A 22731-nucleotide genomic window follows, 5' to 3' on the forward strand; every position below is an offset into this window, starting at 1 on the left:
ATGGTGCCGCAGTCTATGTTTCTACTCGAGCAAATGTGGTTGGCGGAACGGAAGTTAGTTTTCCGTTTCTACGGTCTTCATAATAATTGCTTTGACGTTCACAAGGTTATTTAGTTAAATATTTTAAGATAAAAATCACAATGTTACCTAATATATATATACACATAATAATAATACATAAATTTATTATATATAGTTGCATTGAAATTCATATGAGTTCGTAGAAAAAAATGCCTTAAGAACGTTACTGACAGACATTTATTTTGATAAATGGTCTAGAAGAGAGACATTCCTTCTGTTGTCATTAGCCAGTTTTCGGAATCTGGTCTGCAGTTTGTTTAATATTTGATAAAGTGAGAAAATGGTTTCGTTATCAATAAATTCACTGAGGCAGGTGATGCGGGCCATGCTGGAGTCTCCTGGATTTGACCGTGTGTTAAGTAAGGTGAGTGAGAGTCTTTCTCACCTCTAAGGTAACCTTGAAGAGACTCATTTCCAACCCAAATCCTAAATGTACATTTTTGGCAAAGACACTACAGGTAGCAATAACAAATTATGATTATTATAACACGTATACATTCATTAAACTTTTCTTTACACAACGTATTTTGTCCCGATTTAGAAGCTTAGTGCAGAGGAACTTCTCAAAATACTGGTCTTAGATGGATTTATGATAGATTTTATATGGTGGGAGGGGGGATTATTATTTTTTTTAATTACACTGCAACAAAATGTTTTGTAATTAACATGTTAATTCTTACATCAAATACTATATATATTGGTTTTATAAAGTATGTAAATTTATACATTTATGCATGTTTAATTAGATGAAGCCTCGTTTGGATAGATGAGTACACATGTTTGGAAAGGTTCCACTAAAAAAAAAAACAAAGCCAAACAAACATAAAAAAAAAAAAAAAAAAAAAAAAAAACCTTTTATAAGTATAAGGAATCAACTTGCAAAGATGAATTGTGATGTCCCTGGTTTAAAAAACAAAATCAAAAAAACAATCCCCACTAGTGTCTTGCCTTAGCCAGCTTGTTGCTTTTTGCAGTCCCCCCCCCCCTTATTACAACCATCATATTGCTGCATATACAGAAAAAAGGTTACAGTAAGCAGACAGTTATATAAATATCTTCAATAATTTGAACTACTACTACTACTACTAATACTACTACTACTAATAATAATAATGAATAATAACTTTTTTTTAAGAGGAAAAAAAAACTTCAGTGGTTAGTGATAGTCATAATATTTCAATAATCTGTTATTTTTGGTGTTATTGATGAGATTGAGATTTAAGTTTATGATAAATTTCTGCCATCAAAATATTACACTTAGGAGCAATTTTGCTAAAATTATTCTTATGTATAAAGTATTTGTTTGTTGCTTTTTTGCCGTGCATTCTGATACAGAGAGATTATGAGCATGTGGTGACTATGAAAACAGGTCGAGTTGGTTTCAGCCAGTCCAGGGAAAATAGTGTGTGAGATGAAAGTGGAAGAGGAGCACACTAACCGAGGAGGGACCCTACACGGCGGACTGACCGCCACTCTGGTCGATGTGATTTCTACTACTGCATTCCTGTACACGGAGAGAGGAGCACCTGGAGTCAGCGTCGACATGAACATCACGTAAAGTGTTTATTGCTAAGAAAGATCAGCAGGTGTGACGCCTACAAATGTATTGTCACAATTGTTAAGTTGTTTTGTGTATTGGCCTGTATAAAAGGAACAATTTGAATGTATTTTTTGCAATGGATTTGAGTAGTATTTTTGAGGGTGCAATTGCTTGATTATGCCACAAGGGGCAATGTTCATTTATGTGAGCGCAAGTAGAGCTGCGCGATGCTTCTGCCTTGTGGCATAATCAAGCAATTGCACCCTCAAAAATACTACTCAAATCCTTTGCAAAAATACATTCAAATTGTTCCTTTTATACAGGCCAATACACAAAACAACTTAACAATTGTGACAATACATTTGTAGGCGTCACACAGACTTAACCTTCATGTTCTGTCCGGGTCAGAATGAACCATCATAAAATGAACAGAAACTGTCCTGATTTTGAATTATATTATTAAATTATATTTATATTACATAAATGTAATAGTTCAGGTCATTTTATCAACAAGATATTACCAAGATATGTGCAAGAGGTTTGTGGGTTTAATGCACTCAGTTTATAATTTATGGGGTACAACTGTCTGGTATCTACACCTCTGACAGTAGTCCATCCATTTGCTATACCGGGGGAGGTAACCGGAGTACCCAGAGGAAACTCCTGCAGCACAGGGAGAACATGCAAACTCCACACACATGGCAGAGGCGGGAATCAAACCCCTAACCATGGAGGTATAAGGCTAACCACTAAGGCCCTGTTTACACTAGTGCATTTTCGTTGTAAATGGCGCACTTATATAGCGCTTTTATCCAAAGCGCTTTACAGTGTGTCTCATTCACCCATTCACATACACACCAATGGTAGTAGAGCTGCCATGGGGTTCAGTGTCTTGCTCCACTTCGGCATGTGGAGTCATGTGGGCTAGGAATCGAACCGACAACCCGCTCTACCACCTGAGCCACAGCCGCCCTGTGGCTGTGTAAAACATTGTAAAACGCATAACTTTTGCTACGGTTAGGCCTGTCTCCTACACTACTCCGGCGTTTTCGACCCTCGAAAACGGAGACTTTTGGAAACACCGAAGACCCGTTTTAGTTTGAAAAAACCGGGCTCGCGTTTCCGTGTAAACCGACCAAAATGTAGGCGTGGCTTCGCCCACATTCGCCCCCTGACTGAGATTTCTGGATAACTGCGTATCCTTCCCTGATTCGTCAAGCTCCTGCCATATGACCATTACACTACCGCGATCGTACACACAACAAGGAGACTGAACCGCAAGCGTTGCTGACTTTGTTGTCATTCTTAGCAGCCATTTTGCAGTTAAATTCTGTATTTTATAATATTGCAGCTGCCTGCATGCGCAGGAGGCAACCTATTATAGCGGCGTAAGTCCTACATGGACCGCCGGTTTGTTGTGCCTACCGCTGACTAGCAACCAACTTCCTGTTTACACTTGTATGCACATGCCCAGTATGCACGAATGGTCACGTGACATGCTTATTCGATCGTGTAGTGTGGACGGAGATCGTTTCCGACACACAGCGGAAACGCCAGTGTGCACGAGGTTCGTTTTTATTTTAAAATGCTGTTTTAAAACAAAAAGACGAATGTAAATAGGGAATAACGCCACACGAAACACTAAGCCACCGTGTTTTGACAATGCCAGCTGTAAATCAAAGGTTATATTAATGAGCTAATTCTAATACTTGTTTCGATAGTAACAGTTTACTGTTAAATAAAATGTCAAAAATTGTATGCCAGCTAGTACTCCAGTAGTGTGTACTTTGTACTGACATATATTCATGATAAACAATGTGCTGAATTTCTCAGCTGACAGTTTCCCCTCTGGTGTTGACAGGTATATGAATGCAGCCAAGGTTGGAGAAGACATCTTGATAACTGCGCAGGTTTTAAAGCAAGGACGAACTTTGGGATTCGCGACTGTTGATTTAAAAAACAAAGCTAACGGGAAACTGATCGCTCAGGGAAGACACACAAAGCACCTCGGCAGCTGATTTTTAACATGATGTCTGAGAAATATGGAACAAATAAACATTTGTACATAATAAAACACCACAAGAGATTTTCAAAGCTTGCACTGTATTGGGATATCTTCAGCAGTGTAGCATTAAATCAGTACAAACAAAATGAATAAATCATGAACACAGCGATCTCTTTTCGTGTGATTCAGAGATTTGGAACGGGCAGGAAAATGTAGATTGTATGCTTTATTACCCGACAGAGCTAGCTTATGATCATTAGTACTCAAAAGACAGCGGGTGGTTGAAAACAAGGGGGAGGGGGACAAACAAAATGTAAAGGTGCACTGAATTTTTCCACAACAATTCTTTTGTTAGGTACATGGATTTAAGCATTAGTTGCCCATTGAAGATCCACCAACAAAAACAAAATCAGGTATCAGTAGCATGAATGAATAGTGCATGAACTAACTGCTCATTGGTTTCAGAATACCCACAGCCCCAAAAAAACAAAACCCATTACAATTCACCCAACAGACCCTCTTCTACTGTCCATATTCACATCTAAACAGAAACTGCAACAAAATATATGAAGGAGCTTAACATGTAATAAGCAAGAATTGACACTCAAAATAAAATGTCCAGCAAAACTCAGGCAGATGAAAAAAATGAGAAGCAATGTCTACCCCAAATCAATTTCTTTACCAAGTATTGTTCACCTACTAAAATTAGCCTTTTCGCTAAGACTATGAAGGCTGTTTAATCCTGTCACTGATTGTCGTTAATCTTAAAACAATCCTTTCCCCCCAAAATAAAGACAAAGTCAACTATCCACTCATGACACTGATATCAGAACCAGTCCAACACAAGAGCCCCATAATTAAGGCACCCCTGACATTGGTTTGCTTTTGCTATATTGCCCCACTAAAGAGTTCCTTCTGTGATTGGTGGTGTTGACAGTGCTGCTCCAAGAGAACAACCACTCAAAAAAAAAAAAAAAAAAAAAGCAATGTTCGTGCAAGTTCAAATAAAGGCAGACAGGTTAAGGGTAGGATAAATGGGTGAACCGAACCAAAACTGTCTGGTAGGTGGGATATAAAAATGAACTAAAATGAACTTCAGAATGAAAATGAGTGGTTAACAAAAAAGGAGAGTTCCACACACAAGTTCAATTCTATTCAACTGAGATGGGTATGAGGTCAACTTGCTTCAGTGGCCTTGGGGCAGGAATCTTCTGTCTCTGCTAATCTGGCATGTATGGGCGGAGGTGGTCTTCGATGTCTCCGACCCCCCAACAGGTCAGCTGATCCTGTGGCAGGTAGAGGCAGAGGCTGCACAACTTGAAAACTGTGGCCTTGGTTTTTGGAGTCTGCAGAAAGAGCATGAACAGTAAAAATGATGAGGGTATACTTAAATTTTCCTAGCCTATATCAGTGTCCAAGCACAACCTACCTGCAAGTGCTGTCTGTCCAAGAAAAGAAACACAGACTGATTTGGGTTGTTCATCACCATCCCAGCCTTGTCCTTACGGCCAAGAGCATGCAAAAACTGCTTCTCATAGTCCCCATGATGAAATTCAAACTTGGCCTTTGAATACAAATAAACATGAATTTAACAAACACATACAGATGTTAATACTACTCCACTTTTTAACGCCTTATGAAGCTTAAAACTAATATATCATGTAGGAAATAGTCACCTGAACAGGCCTGAAGGGTTCATGGTCTGCTCCCTTCCATCTGGAGAACAGAAGACACACTATCTTCTCAATATCATTGCGGGGCCAAAGGATGAAGTCCATCTCTTGTGTGCAACCTATTACATCCTTTAGAAAGAGAACACATAATTACAATCAATGTACAAGAGAACAAAACAATGTTTCATAAGCTCATTAGTTTTCCACACTGAAATTTATTTTCTCCAAAACACAAAATCAGTCACTGTTCAGGTTAGGGCACAGTACTCAGCCTGAAACATTTCTCTGCTGGATTCCACAGTGACCATAACAGTAAAATACCCAAAACAACAAAGAAACTGCAAGACATGTTACTGTGCTGAAACACCCAACCTGACAAATGAAATAAACAATTGTAGAGTGTGTGTGTGTATATATATATAAAGATTATTTTAAGTGTTTTGCTGCAGATTATGTAATAACTACAAATACTATGGCAAATCATTTTTATTTAAAGATATTCATATTGCTTTAAATAACTTTATACTACCGATTCTTTAGAATAACCACTAATGTTCTGGTACAGGGATGTTTATGTGAACCAAAAACGGTCACTATATACAAGTTTTTGTTAATTTGAGAATTGTGACCAGACACTCGTACATAAAGAATCTGAAGCCCTTGATGTCTGTAAAACTTCATGGTTGTTGATTCTAACCAAATAATAAAATGACAATTCACCCCTCAGCTTCTAACATTTCTTACCCTGCGCATAGATTGGTAGCGAGGGGCATGCAACTGCACAACATCTTTTTGAAAAAGCTCCAAAGAACTTTCTAAGGAGTAGCTTGAATCCTTCACTCCTTTGAGGATATTTTCTTCATAGTTGTTGGTCATGACAGGCACCACTTCAGCTACCTCAAAAAGTGCAGACTTCTTTTTCTGCATAAGGTGAGAGACATAAAATTAACGATAAGTGTTGTGCATTATGTTACAATAGTTCTAATTCAATAAGCTGGCTATTAAAAGTACCCCCCCCCTCAAGAAAAGTAAACAACTTAAAAGGACTTAAAGATTAAAAAGCATTTGGGAAGTGTCAACTGCACTATAAGTATTTCAGGTCAATGCATCAAGCACCTTTTCCTTAAACACGAAGGCAATGTAGATTTTGAAGTCAAACTGGTCAGCCAAGGATTCTCGTTTCTTCCGTAGCTGGGCACGGAGTCGGTTTCGGGTTTGATTTCGTCGAGAGTTTGGGTCTCCCATGGTTTTATAGTAAAGACTTATTTCCTTTAAATCACCTTTTTCTGCTTTCAGTGCTTCCAGAGAGCAGGCTATGCTATTCAAATTATGGTGTTTTGAACAATTCAAGAAAGAAAATATCCAGCACTGACTTGTAATATCCACTAAACCTAATTAAGGAAAAAAAACCTTCCAAATTGAAATCAAGTCATTTTTAGATTGATATTAGGTAATGCACCAGGGGCTTAACAATTTGAATCTGGATATCGATCATATCATGTTTGAAGTAAAAAGTCAAATTGTCATAAATTGAAAAAGCAACGTAATTCCGTGCTCACCAAATATCAAACCAGCATTTTAGAGCTGATAAAACAACTGAAATCCATGCCAATAACTCTTTTTTGTCTAGTTTTGGTAATATAGCCTTATAGCTTTTACACCTTGAAGTTGCACAACCTTACTCTAGTTCAATAACAACAACCTTTCTATTCCTGACTACGGTGGATTTTGGAGTCTCTTCCACGACACATGTTATTTGTATTCATATTGATGCATTAAACTCTCAGTAACGCGCAGCTGAATGACAGGGGAGAAGAAAGCCGACCATGGCAGAGAAACGGAGATGCCTGGAGGACTTGGCACCAGGTGCAAGAACAAGGTACAGACTACTCGACATGTTGGGCTTTATGGCCATACACCTGACCCAAGGGTTGTTGTTGTGGCCCCGCTGTTGAAGTTCCCCATCCTGTAGCCACCAGCTAACGAAACCTAACCAGCAAAGCTTTGCGTACACCACGCCAACTACAGCAGAGTTCACTTAACCGTCAGCTACATGTCAGAGTAATAACAATTCCTCTATGATAGCTCGCTAGCTAGCTAACGTGTGTTGACGGTCTGACCGTTACATTTTCTACCTGGTTTCTTCTTTACTAGCTAGTTATGCTAGCAGAGATGGGAAGTGCGTGGCGTGGCTACTTCAGTTAGCTCACTTCTGTAACAGCTAACTACCGTAACACAAGTATCATTGTGTGAAACTACTGAAATGTGAAACCACGACCTTATACTCCGCTATCAAATAACAAACTTTAAAATAAACTCTCGCGTGCAAAAGCGTAAGTTGTTGCCGAGCTAGTTTCTCTCCGCTGCGTTGTTTTCAAGCTTTTCCTCAGTCGTCAAAACCAACCAACCAAACCTCTCGTGCCATGTCAAGATAAACTGACAAACCAATTCAGATTCTCCCTTCTTTCGGATAATAGACGACTAGATTTGCTTCGCGGTGGACCCATAATTACAAAAGAGTTGTATAAAATGTCTTTCGAGCGGTTCTTCGAGACCTCGGCCTTGATCCCAGTCTGTCTGAAGAACAACAACCCGTCACCCCACACTGAACAAACAACTTAAAATGGCTGACGACGGACATCAGGCAGTTGTGATGTTAAAGGGTTGCCAGATCCCCGTCAAACACACTTAGACGTCTACTAGGTACAACTATTTGACCATTAATAGAAGTTATACGTTTTACTTCCTTTCTAACCATATTCTAATTAGGATGGTTGGCATATCAATACATTTCTAAAATGTAATCGCGAGCTCCCATTCATACGTCTGAAACTTTTCTCTGAATCCTCGACACCGTCTAGCAAAATTTTCATTATTCGTTAAAAGTCTGGCAACCTCTTCAAGACATCACGTGGTTTACATGTGACAAAACATATATGGGCTGCTGTTTTTGAGACTCTGTTCCTTTCTTGAATTGTTCACACCAAAACTTAATCCAATCAGCTATTATGGTGAAGAAGAAGAAGAAGAAGAAGAAGAAGTGGTGACGACATAACGCATGTTTGTGCAGTTCTCTACCCCCATGGTTTTAAACGTTATATACAAATCTTAATGTTTTGGTAAAATTAGAGGCATATCAATGTGGAACTTCAGTGATCCCCGTCACTGGTGCTGCTGTATATACCTGTAGGCTTGAGTGATTCTGGGGCAGGACCTGCTAACATTACCTGCTTAGTAAAATCAGGCTTGTTAGGACAGAAAAATGAAAACATTATACAGGGTCCATTGTAAACAGTTTCTGAAATATGGGGTAAATTGCAGCTCCTCCTCCACTAGTCTTAACCCTTAAACATCAACTGAGTAAACGATTCGTATCAGTTCAGTGAATTGAACTAAATGACTCGAGTTACTAGGAAGAATTGTTTTGCGCGTCCCGGAGTCACGTGATCAAACCGAGGACGCTATTTAAGCTTGTGGCGCGCGCGCTTCTCTGTTCACATTTCGGCGCTGTACTTAAAAGCAGTGTGTTGAGGAAGTAAAATAGTAAAGTTGCCACATTTGCACTCAGGTAATCCTTTATTTATTTATTTATTTATTTGTTTGTTTATTTACGTGTTTTTGTTTGGCAGGGATCCGTTTACTTCTGAATAATTTACTGTTAAGAATTTGCAAAAGTCTTGTGGAAGTTTCGATAGCTAGCTAGCTAACATACCTAAAAGTTTGTAGTGAGCGGTCTGTGAAATAACTGATCCTTTTTAAACAGTTCGTTTATGCTACCTTTTTAACCGGGTAACCGTTTTGACTAGCTCTTTCTCTAATCTTTCGTTGTTTAAACGTCTAAAGGTTTGTATTTCATGGCGCTGTTCTTGCTTTGTCTGTTTGCTGTGTTTGTTTAGCTCGGTTTTGGCGCCTGTGTTCTAGTTAGCTTGTTGGCTAGGCGCTTTTCTTTCACTCAGTAATTTCCAAACTACACTATAGTTCATGTTGTGCGGAAGCTGCAATAGACAAACCTGTTACTGGTTATTTTAGTTAGTTGCTATGCCTTAGTTTTGGACATGCTTGGTAAATATTACAATATTTAGTATTAGTTATACCTGGGGGGGTTTACACCCTGACAGCCCTTAGCGTGGAGTAAGCGGTCGCAGCTGATTTTTATATTTATATGTAATGCAAACTTTCGTATAAAATCTGGCAAATGTGTACATCATATTGACTTGTTGGCGTTTGGTCCTGTTCTTGAGTTTTCTACCCACAGACCCCAAACGTGTTTGACCCATTTCCACATTTCAGCAGTCTGAAATACTGCTTAATCTCTTCTTCTGTTAGATTCTTTTTTTTTTTTTTTTAAATATACTCTCCGAATTTAGTTTTCATGCAAATATTTCTTCTTATGGCGAATCATAATAAAGGCTTACTGTTCTAAGCTGCTGTTAACTGTTTTTGTTTGTATTTAAACTGTGGAAGGTATTTTGACTCGTAACATAATGGATGTTTATTATTTATCCCCCCTCAACATAATGGGAATGTTAATGTGTAGCTTTCTGTTAGCTTAAAGTTGCTGTTGGGTTAATGTTGTTTATACTTGTTTACAGGCTTTAGATGTAATCCTATTCAGTTGTCCAATAAACTAGACATATAACGGTCGCATTAACTAACTGACCTTTTGTGAAGTCATTTTAACAAAACAAATCCCAGTGAGCTTTTGGGAGCTGGAGAAGGCTCATGGGTTGTTCACACTGAATAAATTCACTAATGAATTGGTAGGTAACTGTTCTTTTTTTTTTCTTCTTTTTTTAAGGAGGACTTGTCTTATTTGTCCACAGGTAACTGAAGAAATGAGTTCTGTCCGAAAAATGAAGCAAGTGGCGAATCCTTGTGAAAATGTAAAGGTATGTGTAAAGTTTGTTTTCATTAAGTTTGGATGTAATTGTTTCTAAATGGCTACGGTTTGGGTAAATGTGAGGTTTTCTTACAAATATTTCAATAGTTTGCATTCTGCTTACACACTGACCCCTCAAGTGTTGTGACTCAGCACCAGTCTGAAGTAGCCAACCCAGATGAGTTGACTATTTTAGAGATTCGTGTGAGTGATCCTTTTAAAATAGGAAAGTATCCCTGCCCATTAGATTGTGTAAAAGTCTTGATTTTAAATGATTGCTGGTCTCGCTAGTTAAATTAATCATTGCCCCTCTAAGGTACATCTTGCTGCATTGTGTGCTGGTGTCTAATCCTGTTAACTACTGCCACTGTTTGTGGGTGGAAACATTAACTAACTCATAGTTGGCAGTAATTAGGTTTTTTTTTTTTTTTTTTTATAAAAAGCAAGTTTGTGTGGTTGGATTCATGCAGTAAGATAATATGTAAGGACCAATGGCTGACTGTGGGAATTTGAGGTTTTGCCTGATGTAGCTGACTGTCCTGCCCCTTTCCCACGCTAGCTAGGCATGCGTACACAGTGCTGCTTAGCTACCGTGCTTGCTTATGTCTCACAATGACAGTTAACAAGTGTAAGTGGAGACGAAGGAGCCGTGGGAATGTTTTGGTATGCAGGGTGAGCAGTGTAGTTTGTCACTTCAGACCATTTTGTTTAACCACCTTATTTTTGAGCTTGTAATGCTTGCATGATGCCTCTTGTCAACCTCATAATCTATCCTCACTGTGTCTTACAGAATTTTTTTACAACACAAACATCAGGGGCATCTTCCAGGAGGAGAACACTTCAGGTTCTCCAGCCATCTGCTGTAAATAAGCGTCTTGGGAAGATTGAGGTACACATAATCAGCTATGTTGAGTAAAGTGTGTTCAGTTAAACTGAATTAATATTAGACCACAAACCTTTTCTTAACTTTTTTTCTTTCTCTAGACTGGGAAGACTGTTCCTAAGCGGAAGATATGGGGTGCTGACGAGGGGAAAGGCTCAAAGAGAACTAAAGCTGAAGTGGCAGTGAAACATGCCAATGCAGAAAATGAAAACCAAACTGAAGGAATCTCTCAGGAAGCCTATGAGCTGATGGTCAAAGGTAACTCTAGTTGAATGAGTTTTAGTCACATATTCTCTCCGGTTGTCTAGATACAGGACCAAGTATACTAGAAATTACATCTGTGTTAAACTCAAACAAGACATTTCCAACAAATAAGTTGTATTGTGTGGCTAAGTCAGGGATGTCACGCCTGGTCCCAAACATGTAATGGGGTGTGTTGGGGTTTTTTTGTTTTTTTTTTTGTCCCCCCACAGAAACCCCTACCTCTTCTTACTGGAAGGAGTTGGCAGAGGAGCGACGGAAAGCCCTTTTCAACATTCTCCAGGAGAATGAGAAGGTCAGTAATTTTAGCATTTACCCTGCTCTACTGGCTATTCTTTCAGTGTAGATGAGTCCTTGTCTGAGTCATGAGTCAACCAAAAAAAAACAAAACAGCCTCACCAAGGTATATTAAATGTGAGCATGCCCAGTTTAATGGTTCTTGTAAGCTAAATGTCTGTCACCTCATGTTTAGACATGAATTGCAATGGTAAATGTTTGTTTTTATTGCCCTCTAATGAACAAAACCTGCTGAACAGTTACAAGACTTTGTATTTATTAACCTGAGAGCACTTGTGTATATGGTGAGGGTAAAATCAAAGTTGATTCTCTTAATTGACAAATGTTTTCCCAACAGCTTCACAAAGAAATAGAAGCCAAAGATGAGCAGATTGCTGAGCTGCAAAGTGAAAATGATGAACTACAGGAGCTAGCACAGCATGTTCAGCACATGGCTGACATGATTGAGGTAAGGTCTTGGTTGTCAGTTGTGATTAATGTAGCTATAATCTTATTCAAAATAATAACTTATTATTTTGGTGACAGCGGTTAACTGGTAAAAGTCCAGACAACTTGGAAGAACTACGAGAAATTGCCTTTGATGCGGAAGATGAAGGTCCTGAGTGCAAATATGAAGACTCTGGAAGTGATCTGGAGGATGAGGAAACAAAAACGGAGGCCAATAATACAGGGGTTGTGACTGAAACAGAAGATAACACTGTCTCAGATGACTCAAAGTAGTGTTTAAACTTGCCTTGGACAATTCAGTACTATGGCATGTGAGAAGCTGGTGTGGGGTTTTTTTTTTTGTTTTTTTTTTTTAAACTTGTTTCTTGACTTTATCAACGTGATGTGCAATTATTTTTTTTGTTTTTATCTTCATTGCTGTATAAACTTTAACATCTGTACATATGTGAAATTTGACATGTACATGAATAAACAGCCATATTTTTTATAAACATTTTCACAGCACTTGGTATATTTAACTCCTTGATTTTCTTGGACAAGTTACAAACAAGTCTCTCCTTGCTGCACTGAATTTAGAGTAGTTATTCTGAATAGTCTCAAGTAGGGATGCACCGAAGTGAAAATTCTTGGCTGAAAACGAATATAATGAAAAACTAGGCTGAATACTGAACTTTTTTTTTTTTTTTTGCTTTTCAAAGAAAATAATTACAAAAACTACAGTTTCAAAATATTTAACACTGAACATGCAGGCATAGGCTAACAAGGCACAATATAATTTTAAATGAGTAAAATAAATATTTTGATGCGAGCCCCTGATTATATGGGGGATAGATACCGCTCGCGTCCCTGTACAGCTCGCAGAGTATTACAGATATAGGAGTTGTCTGCCTGCCATTAAATACGTCTTTATCTGCTTCCGTACGCTACTCCCTTACGTCTCGCGACGTGACAGAAACATGCTCCGATACAGAAACAAAACAAACGTGCACGTGTCCACAGTAAACACCCGAAGAGCACGTAGCTCTTGCATGCGCCAGCCCCCTCATCGAGGTCGTGACATTCGCGCGTCTCACTCTGGTTGCTAGGCTATTTTGCCGCGTCATAAAATACGTCATTGGTCGGTCAAACGTTTTTTTTTTTTTTTTTTTTTTTTTGCTATTTTCGGCCGAACATTCGGTGCATCCCTAGTCTCAAGCAAATTTATGGTTCTGTAGTTTGGCTGGCCTCCTGTCTTCTGCCATGGTAAGTGGTGTATCATGTGGGGGGTTTTTTTAAATTTTTTTTTTTTTTTTTTTTTTTAAATTAGTTTTAAAAATAAATACACTACATGCCCTTTTCAGGTGAAGTGCTGTGGAACTTGGTGCTCTTCAGCTTTGAGTTGATGTTCCCTAACTAGCATTGCTAGCTTTATTCCAGCAAGCCGATGTCCGAGAGCGATGGACAATTATGCAAAATGCCTACAAGAAGTTATTTCTGCTAAACGGGGCAATACTAGCTTTTGAGGCCAAGGGTGTATTTACTTCTTCCACAGAATATCACAGCTATTGACATTCTTGTTAAATAAATGACTGAAAAATCTAATTTTCCTTGTAGTTTTTTTTTTTAAACATCAACTTTATTAATAGGCACTCAAATGACATGTTTATTTCTCCAAATATGTCAAAGCCATCAATTTCCATGGTGTACTTAGTCACATGACTATAAGTTTAGCTGTTATAATACAAAGCCATGGTCACACTGGTCTAGTCTACAAAGACATAAGTAAATCACTTATGTTGCCATACAACACAGACTGACTGACAATAAGTATAGTTTCAGTGTAATGATCTATTGTGAGAATTGGAATTTTATTTAATGAACAGTTATACAAACAGTGACTGTCATAGTTCTGTTATCAGTACTGTTATATCAGCACTCTCGGACACCCCACCAATTAGTGAACCAGAACGAACTGTTGGATAATAGTAATCACATCATGTTAGAATAGCATAACATAATTATTTCTTCTGAAACATGGAAAATAGATACACTGACTGCTTTTTGCCTTGGACAACAAAATTTGATTGCAAATTTCACTACTATGTACTCTTTCAAAAGAAAGCAATAATGGTCAGACTGCTGTCAGCAATAGGCCACATTAAAAAGACTGTGAATAACCTAACAAAATGAAAATAGATCTGAACGTTTGAAGTGCATCTATAGTGCTGTGCCCTGGATGTATTATTTGACTATATATATGTAGATTTTTTTGGTCATTTACAGATCTATTTTTGACAGTTTCATTATACCACAATTACAAGAGCTACACATTATATAGTAAAATAATTTGCTACTGTTTGAGATTTATTAGTTATTACTCTGGCTTGATTCAGGTATATGTCAGGGTTTTAGTCTATGTTACTGCCAAATTTCATTACATTTTGGTGTCTTGATTCCCACAAGAATAAAATGTCAATTTTATATATATATATATATATATATATATATATATATATATATATATATATATATATATATATATATACATTTACATTTCTCAAAATGTTTTATATTTCACATGAGAGTCAACTACTATGTGTAAAATATTAGCTTTTGTGGATATTAAAAAAAAGTTATCCAATACAAATCATGCACAAAAAAGGAAACAGGGGCTTTTGAATGCTTTCAGTAAATAACATTATCCAAAAATAAACTTTATTGCAACAGACAGAGGAATATTATAAACACAAAGAAGAAAAGTGAATGGAGATATTATACAATAAGTTTGAGAGCCAGAGTGCTGCATTCATTCAAAGTTGTGCTAAAGCTGTTTATACAGCACTCCTCTACTCCCTGCTAATGAAAATGTATTAATCTCAAACCAGTTATGAAAAATAATACTAAAATTTTTAACAGGATCTCAGGAGTTTGTTAGTGAAATTGTAAAAATGAATCTAGGTGTATGCGTAAGCCTGGATTTTTATATAAAGCACATCAATATTCGTTACACAACTCACATGAACTATATGTACAAAATCCCTTGGAGACTGGTGTTAAATTGTTTTCTTGATGGCCAAGTCTAAAAATACTGTGGAAATGAGAATAACGCAGATCGGACACAACAAAAACAAAAAAGTATTATCTAATATGGAAAAATAGGCCAAAGCTCTGTGATACAGATTACAAAATAATCCAGTCATATATTTTTCTTGTGTGAATTATGGCTTTAGAAATTTGTGAAGTAAGTGACTGATGACAAAATAACAGGCTAATATAATATAAACACTAAAAACAAAAATTTTCAGTGCTTACTAGCACATTAGTACTTCAGTACTCTCAAGAAGATAAGATAAGTAATCAATAAAACAATTTAAAAGTTTACAGTATTAACATATCAAAATGTGATAGTGTGTGTGGTTGCATGGAGTAACCATAAATACCAAAGAAAGCATTTATGTTTAGTATATTGCGGATACAATGCAGTTTTGTGATTAAAAAAGAAAAAGATACATGGATGAAATTAAAAAATAAAAAATAAATAAAATGATGAAACGATGAGTTGTCACAGTTAAAATGCGACTCAGTAGTACAGTTACACGAGGCACAGAAGCGAGTTGGATCACGGAGCACTGTACTTTCAGTCTTCATTGAAGCTTAACACCAAATTCACAGTAAATCTATTAAGACTTCTTACTTGAGATACCAAAAAGTGCATTTTAACATATACACACGTGCACACACACACACACACACACACACACACACACACACACATCCATCACTTCTTGCCATTCACCAGAGCATTCGCACCATATTAATGCAATACTTAATCTGCAGGACAACACTGAAGAAGCTTGCCTCTTCAGTCACTAGTGGCAGACCACCATGTCACCGTCCTACTGCTCATTATTCCAAACAAGACAGCTTTGTGTGATGCTGATTAGTGGCACTGCAAAGCAAAGCGAACGTTATGCGAGGTCTGGATAAACAGATACAGTATGTGCTTCTCTTATTAGCATCCACATGCCGTAGAGCCAAGCTTAACTCTGTCCAATGATGCCCATAGTTAGGACTTATTTACTCACATATACACTCTGAGTAATTATGAGGGTTAGATTAAACACGTCCCTCAGAATCCCTGAAGCTGAAAAGCACAAGTCTCAGGTAGTTCAGGTAGGATACGCCACACAATATACGACAAGAATGTGTTCTATGTACATGCCTCTAACAAGTGCAAATTCAGGAACCTCAACTATTACCAACCAATAATTAAATGGTAGTCAGAAAGAACATCAATAATAATGTGAGTGGTGATAAAAAAAAAAAATTATAACTACTGTTAGAACTGATCTGTGCATCAGGCCTTGGTACAGAGTGGTTTTGTGAGGAACAGCGCCTCTCATGCCCCGGATAAGTGGGACAGTTGGACACAGGAACGGTAACGTGGGCTTTTGAACTTGCTGCTCTCAGAAGGCAGTGGTGACGGCAGTGCCACGACGCGTACCCAGTCGCACCATCTCCCTTGGCACGGTGTCCAACTGCTCGTATGCCAGCCGACCCTCCTCACCTGCACACAAATACACATTTCGTCAAACACTCTCTGATGGTGAAACTTTCCACTGAATGTTAAGTTTGACTGGGTTTGCAGTATAAAATATATGAGAAATGTTTCTTATGGTCTGACATACAATACACAGGACCTTGCAAGTGTAGTACATATTCTTACCACTTTAAAAAGAAAAGAAAAATTGTTTTCACAGACTTTTGTAGATTCATTTTATTTACCCTCTCTTGCCTCAATAATGATCGGGGGGAAAATGGGCTGCTCATAGAAAAGCCAACAAGGAAAACCAGAATGTTTTTCAAGATGACTGGAGAAGAATGCATTTATTCTCTGCTTCAAGTTTCAAACCGATGTGTCTCATCTGTTCAGAATCTGTGGTGCTAGTCATATATGATAATGTGATGCACCAAAACAAACACTTCGAACTGTCTTATTTACAGCAATATACTAATCATTTATGGTTAAGCATTAAAAGGTAACCGTTGTCACCGTTCAGTCATGCAAGCTGCTTATCTGGAACAGTATGTAATTGATTCTTGCTCTGATTTAGCTGATTTATATGATACACAATGCACATTGTCTATCTTCACTGAGAAAAGCCAACGCAAAGTGCTGACATACCGAATGTGAGGAGGGTCTGTATGGCAATATGGCGGAGCTCCTCATCAGGAGAGTCACACAGCACCACGACTGCTCTGATGCTCTCCACAGCCTGCGACAGAGACAAAAACGCTGCGATGACCACTCTTTCATTAACACAATCGCTTTCAACATATTCAACATCACACGGCTATAATTATATCAGTGTGCTGCTCATACTGACCTGCAGACAGCTCAGAGCAACACAAGCAGCTCTTTGTGCATGTACACCTGCTTCTGATAAGGTTTGTGTGTAGCAATGCACTGCCTGACAACACACACACACACACACACACACATAGATATACAATTAAGGCCTGAATCTCTTCCATTTAGCCTCTTAAGTCAATCAGGATTAAAGAACAACATGCACTGATTGATTAAAAGAGAGTCAGTGAGATTGTTGTGTCAATGGCACTGACCTTTGACCTAAAAAGTGGATGTGAGGCAGCGTTTGAGAGAAAGGCAGAGGCAGCTTTGCTGAGGGCAGGGTCATCAGAGGTCAGGAGGCCAGCGAGAACACACAGGGTGTGTGTACGGGGCTGGAGGGCAGTGATGGACATTTCCTGCAACTCTTTTACAGAGCACTCAACATCGGCAGAGCTCAGACACTCCGCAAACGCAGCTGCAACATGGAAAACATGCACATCTTCAGTATCCTGACACTCAAATCACTTTCATCAACAGGCAGCAGGACCAACGTGATACAGACAAAATCAGCATCATATAAGTTCATACTTGGAGAATCATTCATAGAGCAGTAACTGCATACCATGTAAAACTGCTATCTGAACATGCATAAGTGTTTATTCAGTAACAAATGCTCACGGCTTTGTCATTTTTGGCTGAAACATAACCTCAGTAACATATGGACATTTCCTACACAGTATCCTGCACTATGACAGCGCCTTTCTGCAGGGCACCTGCTAGACTGGAGGCAACGCCATGATTTATTTATTAAATGATTAAACAATCATGTTCAAGATGTCTTTAGCTCGATGTCGGATTATTATTTTACTAAAATAAAGTGTCACCTGCTGCTGTCAAAGTAGCCATTTCTGGTAACTTTATGCTCATAATGCAAAGAGAAAATGGAGATTAGTTTTTAAAATGTTTGCAGTTTTTTTCTACCAGCAGCTAATTTCTTTGCACTGAAAATTCTTGACACAGTTATTTAATTTCCTGCAAAAACCAACTGTAAACATTTTGCTTCATCTGAGAAAAGGTTTCCATCAAGACTTGTGTGTTGCACATTTTGCAAGGTTTCCTTTTGTGACATTTCCTGCCCTCAACTAAAAGGGTGATGAAAACAGACAGACTCTAGATATTAATATCAGCTGATTAATATCAGCTGCTTTCATATCACACTTTTGTCTTCGTCAGTCCGTACACGATTTTGGGGAATTTTTTTGTGATTGTTGTGGCCAAAAATGCTTTATTTTGCTGCGGCTTTTTAAAAAATTTGCTTTTTTTTGCCGAAAACTACTAGAATTGGCGAAATTGCAATTGCACAAAATTGTTTTGAATGGTCTTTCGCAGAGATGTTTGTTGGTAATTGAGACCTTTTAGCTGTACTCATGTTTGATGCACATGAATCGGAGAGGGCTTTGGCTGAATGCGTGTTGTGTGCATGTCTTGGACCAAATCTGCTGTAATTTTGAAAAATTGCAAACTTCTCTGAATATTGCGGCGTTTGCTTTGATTTTGCATTAATTTCTGTGATCGCCCAGTGATCAACATCCAAAGTCAATGTCACAGAAATGAAGTAACTGATCATATGAAAATTGGAGGAAAAAAAAAAAAACTATTAAAAAAGGCCCTTATGTGATGCAAGTTCCAGTGAAAATGAAGAGGATTTTCTAGAATTAAACAAAGACCCAGTTTAAAGTTGATATTATATTACTGAGCAGACGGTGCTGATTAATTATAGGCCTATATACAAGCAGATCTGACTATAGTGTCATAGCATAGCAGTGTGCAGTGGCTAATAGGGCAGGTAATACACTTCTTCAGACAATTAAGTGAAACTACAACTGAAATGATTAGATAAAACCATACATCTTTTAACGGCAGTTATTGATAATGACTGACACATTGCTAAGTGATCCTGGATTGATTTTATGTGTGTACGGAAATATGTCATACCCTCTCTGGCCACCTCCAGCAGGTGCTGCTCCATGTCTGTGACATTGTGCTTGGTGGCGTAGCTGTAAAACTGGAACACTGTCAAAACATCTTGTGATAGAAAGGAAGGGGTGGAGGCGAGCTCATTCCTGTCCATCATCTCAGTCACCACCAGCCTTATGACTGCATGCACAGAGAGAGAGAGAGAGAGAGAGAGAGAGAGAGAGAGAGAGAGAGAGAGAGAGAGAGAGAGATTAAATTAATGACAGGATGTACTGTAATGTTCAGGTACACATGAACCAAACACAAAACAACCTACCTTTGTAATCTGTTCTGAAATCTATCTACACCAACCGACAGGTCCTTCCACTATGATAACTATTATTTCTGTATTGTTAACCCCGTAAAAACCAAACTTCTTGTTCATCTATTCACCTTAAAAGTATATCATTCATAGTAATGACTATGAATTCAGTAATTATAGTGAAACTAATATGAAAAGGTATGTATTTACAAGAGTGAGGAATGTAAGTCTTGGTGCTTAAAGAGTTAAACAGGAAAGAGAGGAAAGAGTAAGACATGTAAGGCTGTAGTATAGTGTAATGTGGTGTGGTGTGGTGTGTGTACCTGAGTCTGTGCTGTGAGGGTGAGTCTCCTGCAGTGGTGCAGTGAAGCGTTGCTGCATGTGCTTGAGGACTCGCTCCACTGTGCTGTGAAACGGGCTTCCAGAATCAGCACACTCACACCACAGGGACAGCAACACTGACTGCTCCGCCAGCCCAGGCAGCACTGAGCACACAGACAGACAGGGTTAGAGATATTTTATACTTGCCAGTGTACACATTTTTATCTGTAGCAAATGCTGTTTGGGAACATATATACTACATTTCACAACAATCCGAATGTTACAGTCATAACCTCTTTAATTGACATGAAGAGAATTTGATGTAAACTAAAAAAAACCTCCAGTTAATTTGGAGGGAATTCACACTTGGCTTAAAAAAACTCCAGTCTATACCTGGAACAAACCGAGGACTGTTTGGGATGAGGCCTCATCAAAGCTGGTTTGTTTTCACGTGGGCAAATTTCTGAATCGTGGATCAGCTGTATAACGTATTGTTGCTATCGTTGCATTGTTTATTTAATTCACATACTATGTATTCTTTACTTTTGCTTGGCACTAAACAATTTGAGTGTAACCCGTCAGTCAAAGCTGCTTGCTTATACAGTACATATTTATTTATTTTTGGCGCCATATCAGCAGCAATGGCGATATTCATGGCAAAGTCAACAGTGTTTCAATTTAAACATTGTTTACAATACTTTAACAATTGTGTCTTACAATCAACCAATATACACAAATATACACGTGTAGCAATAAAAACAATGGAAATAATAATGATTTAGAATCTTTCAATTTAATATTTGACAGAAAATCTAAAATGATTCCAGGAGAAACCTTCTTAAAATGTCCATTAATAAGTTTTCTGAGTAAAAAAAGTTGTAAAACATCATTTAAGAGTGGACATTCTATTAAAATATGTTTCTTGCTTATACATAAAACAAATGTAGAGTTTTATTTATTCACTCCATATATCTAGAAGGCTTCTGTTTTTTTTTTCCCTGAAGGCCTTTGTAAAAACTCAAAACAGGAATAATGTGACAAGTTCAGCTAATCACACTATTTAAATGTATGGCCCGAAAAGCGACTCACTTTCACATAAATCTTTCAGAGTTCAGTTAAAGGTTAGCCCCAGGCTACTGTTTTAGGCAGACCAAAGATACTACTCCCACATGGAGATACACTTAATAAAACACACCAAACTCTGCATGCAAACATCCTCCCTCAGGTCCAGAAACAAGCACGTGTCAAACTGCACTTATTTGAACAGCCATTTTCTTGGATTGCATATTGTGTGTGTTGGGTAAGATCACTTCTTATTGAGCACAGAAGCTCACACACTCACCCTCTGCAGCTGAGCTGATGCTTCCCGGCCACTCTATGCTGTTCTCTGTTAACTCTTCCAGCAGCTCAGTTTGGGCAGAAAGTTTGTGCAAATAGGCCTTATGCTGCCATGTGTTTCCTCCTGAAGTCAACAGCTGTAACCACAAACAAATTATTAGTGTTTTATGTCAACAAATGTAACACATTTAACATTTACACACATCACGTTCAGAGTGTTGTGCCTCCAGATTTACAATGTTTACTGTTAAACAGAAAAACTATCAACTATTACTATAGAGCTTACCAGCATGAAAAGTAGAAACTGGCACACTACAACTGTGATCACTGCAGAGCGCTGTGGGTTGATGTGTCTGTGTGTGTATCTCACCTGAATGAGATGGTTGCAGTATTGCAAATGAATAACGATGGCCATATCCAGACTGTCGTTGCCTGTGCTGAGTGGCAGGGGGCTCCCGGCCACACTGTTACCCACACCGGTGTCCTCCGTCAGGGCTTCACTCAGGTGACCTCGGGCCTCTGGATGCCGACTTGGCCTTTCACACACACACACACACACACACACACACACACACACACACACACACACACACACACATACACACATACACACATACACACATACACACATACACACTATTAACTTCAAGATAGAGATAAAAGAGAGGCTGTTTACAGTGATAACAGAAAGTAACTTATTTCGCAGCCTATTAACAACATTAAAAGTAACTGGAAATGGAGAAAGTGTATGTCGTGTAGTTTTTTTAAATAAAAAACAAATTGCTCATGTTGTCAGATTGTTGAAGTACAAGAAAGAAATCCTTCATAGCTTATATTTAAATCAGTAGATATTTAAAACACAACATTCATTCACCTATCATTTTAAAAGTGTAGCCTGGTTCTTTAAATTTTATCACTAAATTACTGCCCTGGTAAAAACTACCTGCTAATTCTGGATTCTTTTTTTATATTCATATTCACACACTTACGTTAGTCGTGCAATCTACGGCTTAAAATGTGCATTACAGCCAAATAAGTCTTGTCTTTTATACAAGCACAAAGAGAGATAGAAAGGTTAGAGAATGATTCACACAGGAGAGCAAGTTTGAGCGCTTACCCCATCCTATCCATGTCGAAGAATACAGAGCGTGAGACAGCAGCATTGTCATCCCCAGTGTCTTCATCATCAAAGTCTGAGGTGTTGAGGAAGTCAAAACTCTCTAGAGCACTCTCCACAGTCAGGCTGAGACTGGAGGAGTGACTCCTTTGAGCAGGATCTCGGCACTGAGGAGACACAACAGCTGTTAATCCCTGAAAAACAGAATAGTTACTCTGCACCCTGTGGCTTTCAGTGCACGGAGGTAAAAATACCAATAAAGACAGATTGTGGTTTGAT

The 22731-nt window shown here is 38.3% G+C and overlaps 4 protein-coding genes across 11 annotated transcripts in view; 2 read left to right on the forward strand and 2 right to left on the reverse strand.

Annotated features, from left to right (window-relative positions):
• Window positions 1–263: 263 nt before the first annotated feature.
• On the forward strand, window positions 264–3795 carry acot13 (acyl-CoA thioesterase 13). The gene is made up of 3 exons (XM_017454325.3): window positions 264–445; window positions 1451–1635; window positions 3483–3795. Exons 1-3 carry the CDS (start codon window positions 362–364, stop codon window positions 3637–3639), a joined length of 426 nt encoding a protein of 141 aa, XP_017309814.1. The 5' UTR covers window positions 264–361; the 3' UTR covers window positions 3640–3795.
• Window positions 3706–7927, reverse strand: c24h6orf62 (chromosome 24 C6orf62 homolog). The gene is made up of 5 exons (XM_017454324.3): window positions 6416–7927; window positions 6044–6220; window positions 5303–5428; window positions 5056–5190; window positions 3706–4972 (listed from the first exon to the last, which is right to left on the reverse strand). Exons 1-5 carry the CDS (start codon window positions 6542–6544, stop codon window positions 4847–4849), a joined length of 693 nt encoding a protein of 230 aa, XP_017309813.1. The 5' UTR covers window positions 6545–7927; the 3' UTR covers window positions 3706–4846.
• Window positions 7928–8229: 302 nt separating this feature from the next.
• gmnn (geminin DNA replication inhibitor) lies at window positions 8230–12559 on the forward strand. Of its 4 annotated transcripts, none has more exons than XM_017454327.3 (7): window positions 8230–8359; window positions 10123–10188; window positions 10969–11067; window positions 11163–11319; window positions 11535–11617; window positions 11957–12067; window positions 12145–12559. In XM_017454327.3, exons 2-7 carry the CDS (start codon window positions 10135–10137, stop codon window positions 12337–12339), a joined length of 699 nt encoding a protein of 232 aa, XP_017309816.1. In that variant the 5' UTR covers window positions 8230–8359; window positions 10123–10134; the 3' UTR covers window positions 12340–12559. The 4 variants fall into 4 exon arrangements, with proteins under 4 accessions (XP_017309816.1, XP_047006500.1, XP_017309818.1 ...); XM_047150544.2 differs by having other exon boundaries at window positions 8238–8359; window positions 10098–10188; XM_017454329.3 differs by lacking the exon at window positions 8230–8359 and adding an exon at window positions 8374–8867.
• Window positions 12560–14725: 2166 nt separating this feature from the next.
• ripor2 (RHO family interacting cell polarization regulator 2) overlaps window positions 14726–22731 on the reverse strand; it is a 48954-nt gene continuing 40948 nt past the window's right edge. For all 5 annotated transcript variants that reach the window (XM_017454330.3, XM_017454335.3, XM_017454333.3 and 2 more), the window contains 9 exons: window positions 22453–22619; window positions 21706–21871; window positions 21340–21472; window positions 20000–20161; window positions 19394–19555; window positions 17671–17873; window positions 17433–17516; window positions 17231–17321; window positions 14726–16612 (listed from right to left, as the gene is read on the reverse strand). In XM_017454330.3, coding sequence (XP_017309819.1) covers window positions 16512–16612; window positions 17231–17321; window positions 17433–17516; window positions 17671–17873; window positions 19394–19555; window positions 20000–20161; window positions 21340–21472; window positions 21706–21871; window positions 22453–22619 — 1269 coding nt within the window. In that variant the 3' untranslated portion in view covers window positions 14726–16511. The remainder of the gene's footprint in view (window positions 16613–17230; window positions 17322–17432; window positions 17517–17670; window positions 17874–19393; window positions 19556–19999; window positions 20162–21339; window positions 21473–21705; window positions 21872–22452; window positions 22620–22731) is intronic.

Source organism: Ictalurus punctatus, chromosome 24 (genome assembly GCF_001660625.3).
Source record: "Ictalurus punctatus breed USDA103 chromosome 24, Coco_2.0, whole genome shotgun sequence".
Taxonomy (NCBI): domain Eukaryota; kingdom Metazoa; phylum Chordata; class Actinopteri; order Siluriformes; family Ictaluridae; genus Ictalurus; species Ictalurus punctatus.